The sequence below is a fragment of the Carlito syrichta genome, unplaced genomic scaffold (assembly GCF_000164805.1).
Source record: "Carlito syrichta isolate Samal-C Ts95f unplaced genomic scaffold, Tarsius_syrichta-2.0.1 Scaffold113509, whole genome shotgun sequence".
Lineage (NCBI taxonomy): Eukaryota > Metazoa > Chordata > Mammalia > Primates > Tarsiidae > Carlito > Carlito syrichta.
This window is the reverse complement of record NW_007057605.1, coordinates 1-5,958: the sequence shown is the minus strand read 5'-3', so window position 1 is coordinate 5,958 and position 5,958 is coordinate 1. Positions and strand designations below refer to the sequence as shown.

General features: G+C 63.4%; 1 protein-coding gene across 2 annotated transcripts in view; it reads right to left on the bottom strand.

Annotated features, from left to right (window-relative positions):
- The window catches only part of LOC103274079 (39S ribosomal protein L23, mitochondrial-like), a 6,660-nt gene extending 963 nt beyond the window's left edge, over positions 1-5,697 (bottom strand). The window contains exons 1-4 of one of the 2 annotated variants that reach the window (XM_008071551.2): positions 5,645-5,697; positions 3,811-3,933; positions 3,258-3,340; positions 2,567-2,640 (exon numbers count right to left, since the gene is read on the bottom strand). In XM_008071551.2, coding sequence (XP_008069742.1) covers positions 2,567-2,640; positions 3,258-3,340; positions 3,811-3,815 — 162 coding nt within the window. In that variant the 5' untranslated portion in view covers positions 3,816-3,933; positions 5,645-5,697. Of the gene's footprint in view, positions 1-2,566; positions 2,641-3,257; positions 3,341-3,810; positions 4,061-5,644 lie in introns of those variants that run through there. The other variant, XM_008071557.1, reaches the window with a different exon arrangement.
- Between the last annotated feature and the right edge of the window lie 261 nt (positions 5,698-5,958).

Below are 5,958 nucleotides of genomic sequence, written 5' to 3'. Positions count from 1 at the left end.
CAGTCTGGGCGACAGAGTGAGACTCCAACTCAAAAAATAAATAAATAAATAAAAATAAAATGAAAATACAGGCCGGGTGTGTGGCTCAGACCTATAATCCCAGCACACTGGGAGACCAAACCAGAAGGACTGTTTGAGCCCAGGAGTTCGAACCCAGCCTGGACAACACAGCAAGGCTTCGTCTCTACAAAAAATAAAAACCTAGCCAGGTACAGTGGCACAGGCCTGCAGTCCCAGCTACTCAGGAGGCTGAGGCAGGAGGATTGCCGGAGCCCAGTAGGTCAAGGCTGTGGTGAGTCCTGAGGGTGCCACTGCACTCCAGACTGGGTGACTCAAAAAATAAAAAATTAGAATTAAAAAATGGGGGAAGCTGGGGCAATTCTCCTTTCCTTGCAGGAGACAAAGCTGACTCAAGTGCCAAATCCACCCAGGGAGCCCCTTCCCCAAGGAATTCGCCTGGTGCTTTAAAGCAAAACCCTCGGCTGGGCATGGTGGCCAAGCCTGTGATCCCAGCACTTTGGGGGGCCGCGGTGAAGGGATTGCCTGAGCCCATGGGTTTGAGAACAGCCCAGCCTGGCAACTTGGCAAGATCTCATCTCTACAATAAAAAAAAAAGAGCCGGGCATGGTAGTCCACGCCTGTCATTCTGGCTCCTTGGAAGGCTGAGGTGGAAGGATCGCCGGAGCCCAGCAGGTTGACCCTGGGGTGGCCGTGAGCGTGCTACTGCACTCTAGCCTGGGCGACAGAGTGAGACTCCAACTCAAGAAATAAAAATGAAAAAGTAAAGCAAAACCCTCAAAGCTTCTGAGAGCAGGGGACTGATGGGTGAGGAACGGGAGGGAGGACAGTGAGGAGACTGCGGGGGTCACCTACGGGCGTCACCCAAGGGCGTGCAGCCTGCGCTGCTCCCTGATGTCCGTTCCACATGTGTGGAAGGCGGCAGCAGTGCTAAGGCTCTGTGTCACGAGGGTAGCTGAGGCCCCTGCCCGGCTCCTGAGATGCTCAGGTTGTCAAGAGGACAGCGCGGGGCGCCCATCCGGGAGAGGGCCTGCTGTGGAGCCCACGGCATGCCCACGCGGTAGTGAACGTCTCTTGGACACAGCGCCCTGGCCCCCATGGTGGTGCTGGCCTGGGCGGCTGAGTGGAAGGTCTCCGCAGACATGGCTGAGAGGGGCCCCATGACCCTGGGTGCCTCTGGGGGCACGGCCAACTGCCACAGCTGGTGTCCAGGCTGGGGAAGGCCTGCCGGGGTTCAGGAAGCGGGGCCCCGGGGCCAACGTCAACTCCGGAATAGAGGCCCTGGGCCCACGGGGCAACCTGACTCCTCCGCCCGGCCAGCCTGTTCCTAGTGGCCTGGCCAGCAGCACCGCACACCTGCCTGAGGGCTGTGGGGCAGGGTCACTCAGGGCTGATTCCAAAGCCACTTGTAAGCACCATGTGCTCTGGCTGCCTCGGGGCGAAGGCAGCATGTGAGACAAAGACTGCTGGCCAGCCAAGGCACACAGAGGCCCTTTCGGCCGAGGGCGGCGGGCTGCTGGTTTACACCAGCCAACACTTGGCCGAATCGTTACAGGGCCCTGTTCAGAACAACAAGCCCGACTGTTCCAGCAAGGCTGCCATGCAGACTCGGTCTCTGAACCACCCAGCTCCCTGGAGAGGCCGGCCGGCCGGAGGCTGTCCTCCTAACAGTGCTACTGCCACCTAGCGGCCAGGCCGCCTGGCTCTCGCCTGGGGCTGTTTACAGGGAGACCGGAAACTGGAGGCCCCCCATGGGTTTCTAACAATGGGGACCAGCTGATGCACCCCACAGCGCGAAGTCCTCCCTGGACCATCCCTGCAGAGTGCCGCGGGCCCACAGCTGTGGGCCGGCCCAGGGACGAACGCCTGCCTGGACCCACAAGGGGCACCCGCGGGGGCTGGCTGCTGCCGTCCTGGCCCGGGGAAGCGCTCTGGGTTCTAGCTGTGAACGGGTCCAGGGGAGGCTCTGGACATTGCTCCTGACAAGTCTGGGCCTCGGTAACTAAAGGTCAAGGCGCGGGGAGGGGGCGCAGGGGTCTTCTTCCTAGCCCCAGGATGTGGGAGGCGCATGCTCACAGAACGATCCACCAGGAGGGAAGCCGGAGGCAGCAGGGGGACGGCAACCTGGACCCTGTGCCACCGAGGCCTGCCCAGACCCCAAGATGGGAATCCACTGTAGCAGCCCTTGCTGGGGCCTGGGCGTTCACTTCCACGCCTGAACCCTTCTTGGACAGGCTCCCCAGAGACAGGTGGCCCTTGATGCTGGAGTACCTGCCAGGCCTGGGCTGGGGTTGGCCTCTGCCCACGGGGCATTCAAACTCCCAAATCACCAACCCGCCTGCTGAGAAATGCTCCATCCAAAGGCCGTGTCCATCCACCCCACCCCCACCGGCCTGGCTGTGCTGACACCCTCGGGCCCCTGGTGGAGCCTGGCCTTGCCTGGGGCTCCTCTGGCCTCCCAAGGTCTCCCAGGGCCGCAGGCCATGGCTGCCGAGCAAACACCCCAAGGACGCCACAGTCAGGAGCCAGGAGGCCGACGCTCACTCACCAGCTGCACGTAGGCAACCTTGTAGTCGGGCTTCTTGATCCGCACGTTCCTGTGATCACGCTTCCTGTTGCTGCCTGTGGAAGGGGTGAGGGAGAAGAATGGCTGCTGCCGGCCCTGGGCGCCAACTCCAGCCCCACTTCCAGAAGAGGTGGCAGGCGGGAGGACTGGCTAGCACTCCACCGACACACCAGACACTCAGGGCTGCCCTTCCAGACGACACTGATGTCCTCGGAGGCCAGTGCTACCGAGAGGAATCACCCGGCTCTATTAAAAATAAGTGTGCTTGAAAAGACTCAAAGAAGCCATTTTTCAGGGAAATGGGCGCTGAAATCACAGGGGCAGCACAGCAGGCTCATGACACGGGAGGGGGCGTGGGCACCAGCGAGGGCATGAGGGTCTTCAGTAAACAGCTCTACTGGTGAGGGACCCTCCTTGGGGGCTGACAGGAGGCAGGCACACGGCAGGTGGGAGCAGCACTCAGAGTGGACCAGGGCCAGCCCCGAGTTCCAATCCCAGCTACACCATGTAAGTACCACATGACCCCAGGTCGCTCCAAGCCCGCTAAGCCTCAGTTTCCCTATGTGCCAAATCAGAATGAGCCCACCCCCCCACTCGAGTGGCCGAGGTCAGTGATGTGGCATGTGTGCGGAGCTCCACAGACAGGAGGAAGTCCAGCTCACAGCCCACTCACCGTGCTGCACGCGTGTCCGCACGGCAGCCACAGGCACATTGTAAATACGCTCAAGGTAATTCCGGAGGTCCAGCCTGGTCATTCTGAGAAGGAGAGGAAAAAGGTCTGAATGAGGCTAACAGAACAGACGGCGTCCCAGAGGAACCCGCCTGAAACAAGGTCCCTGACCCATGGGCCTCAGGAAAAGGGGACACACGGCCCGTCGGCTGGCCTGGCCGAGACCAGCCTGGGCCAGGCAGACCGCAAACTGCCAGCAGCCTCTGTCTCCAACGCTTGCTCTGCCTTCCAGACACATGAGTCCGGGGTGACACGTGGGGTCCCCACACACGTGGGGGCCTTGCACACACAGGGCCCCACACACTCACGGGTCCCCACACACGGGGCTCTGTACAGGAGGCCCGGCATACGCGAGGGCCTGCACACACCCACCATCCACCGGCATTTGTGGGCAGGGCTGCAGACAGAGTTTCACGGTGGGAAAAAGCTGGACTTGTAGCTGAGTTAGGTAACACACTGGGACACACCGCCATGCAAGGGTGCCCTCCAGCCTTACTCCATGGGGATCCGGAACTGCACCGTGTCCTCGGGCTGAACCGTGCCGGGCCGCACCAGCTGGATGAAGAAATTGGTTCGGAACACACGGAGCTGCGGGCCGCCCAGCTGGTACAGGGGGTACCTGCACAGGATCGGGGTGCACAGCACACTGAGGACACGCAGTCCCGGAGGACGGCCCTCCCCTGAGCCCGTGCGTCCTCTCTCCTCGACAGGGAGGGGAGGGACGGGGGCGGCCAGCTCCAGGTCATCGCCCAAGCACCAGAGGTCCCCACCGCCCCCTCCTCAACAAGTGGATCTCCCTGGGGCCGGTGGCCAGGTCTGGTTCCCAGCACCAACTTGGAGGTGCATGGGCCGCTGAACCCCCAAGGCTGGACTCCAGAACTCAAGAAACAGGCCAGTGGCGCGTGAGCCCTAAGTGGGCTGAGTGTGGCTCAGCACGCACTGGGGTTGTCAAGCCCTCCCAGAACAGGCCCCACCTGGCACAAGGCGGCCCATGCCCCTGCTGCCCAGGTGAGGCGAGTCAGACAGAACATGCCACAGCAGGGACAGGAAGGCCACTCTGCCCACGCCCCACGGGTGGAGTCCAGCTCTCAGGAACAGATGCAGGCTTGCCAGGCTCACCCTCCTCAAAGATGGAACCTTCAACAGACTGACTCGGACTGCTCACTACAAGCTGGCCACACCATGTCCCCCCATGCGACTCCCCCAAAGCCAGCGGAAGCAGCCCAAGGGGTGCCCGGTGGCTACTGCCTGCAGGACTGGTGAACCACGTGGGGGTAGGGTAGCAGGCCACAGTGACAATCGGGCAGTGGTCTCCTGTTCCTCAGGCCAGCTGGGGGGACAGTCAGTGGAGGAGCCCCATCTGCACACCCGGGCTCTCCCGGGGCCTTGGAGCTGGGGAGGCGGGTGCCCAGGCTCCGGGAACATGGGAGAAGCACGGGCCTGCAGGGCTGGGGCGGTGGGGTCCAAGAGCTCAGGTACAGTTCTCGGTGGAGGGTGGGCGCAGGGGCAGGGGGCCATTCAGGGTCTGGTGGACCACAAGTGGCCCTTGATCTTGGGGGGCCCCCACCAGGGAATGGGGGCTCGACCTGGGCTTCAAGCGAGTTCCACGCTGGCCCGCACTTCAGCCTAGAGAGGACGAGCAGGGTGGGGAGTGCCTGAGAGCCAGCAGTGGGGAGCAGGGCAGGCCTGGGGCCGGGGTGTTTAGAGATGCAGTGAGCCTGGCTGGGCCAGGAGCTGCGGGCCTCTCAGAGAGGATTCTGCAGCCAACACGTGTTAAATGGAATCGCTCACACCCACCGGGGCCTCCCGGCGACCATGTTCACCAAGGGCGGCTGGTGGCCGGGCTGGCAGGCCTGAGCCTCCCCTGTGGGGGCAGCTGCCAGCCCGGCAGAACCTCCCGTGGGCACAGCCTGGCCTCTGGGACCTCAGAGCGCAGATGGGGGGCAGGGACACCGGCGAGAGGCCAGGAAGGAAGACCGGCCCACAGGTGGGGGAGGCCACCCCTCTCCAGGGGCACCGTGGAAACAGGGGCCTGCTTGTTTTGCCCACACGCTCAGGCCGCCCTGGCACCCCCAGGAGCTCTCATATTCCCCCTGGCGACCCACAGCGGCACTGCAGGTGGGTAGACAAGTGTAGCCGGCCACTCCTGACCAGTGAGAAGGGGGTGCGATGGGTCTCGGGCCCTCAATCCCCAGGCCTTGGGCACTGGGGCCTGAGGAGCAGGCCTCTCTGCGAGGCCGTGGGGTGGAGGCTGCCTGAGGAAGGCCGGGTGAGGGCCAAGTGTGCATGGTTCCTCACGCGTCCACGTTCCCACAGACGCCCGTGCTCACCCTCAGGCCCCATCTTTGCAAGCAGATGTGGGACAAGCCATGCGCCAGCACCCTCCTCCTGGGCCCAGAACCCGGCTCTCCTGCCTCTCTGGGTGAGGCCCTGCAGCCTCCAGGCCCAGCCCGCCCCAGGCCCCCCCAGCCCTCTCTCCCTGACCGCTCCCCTCAGTGTTCACAAGCTCAGGCTCCTGGAAGACGCTGCCTCCGCCCCAGCACGTCTCAAGTGCAACTCGACAGCTCTCCTCCCTCCTCCAAACACAAAACCCTGGCTCGCTGCCCCGGAGCCCGCCTGGGGGCCGGCACCCCTGCCCTGATTC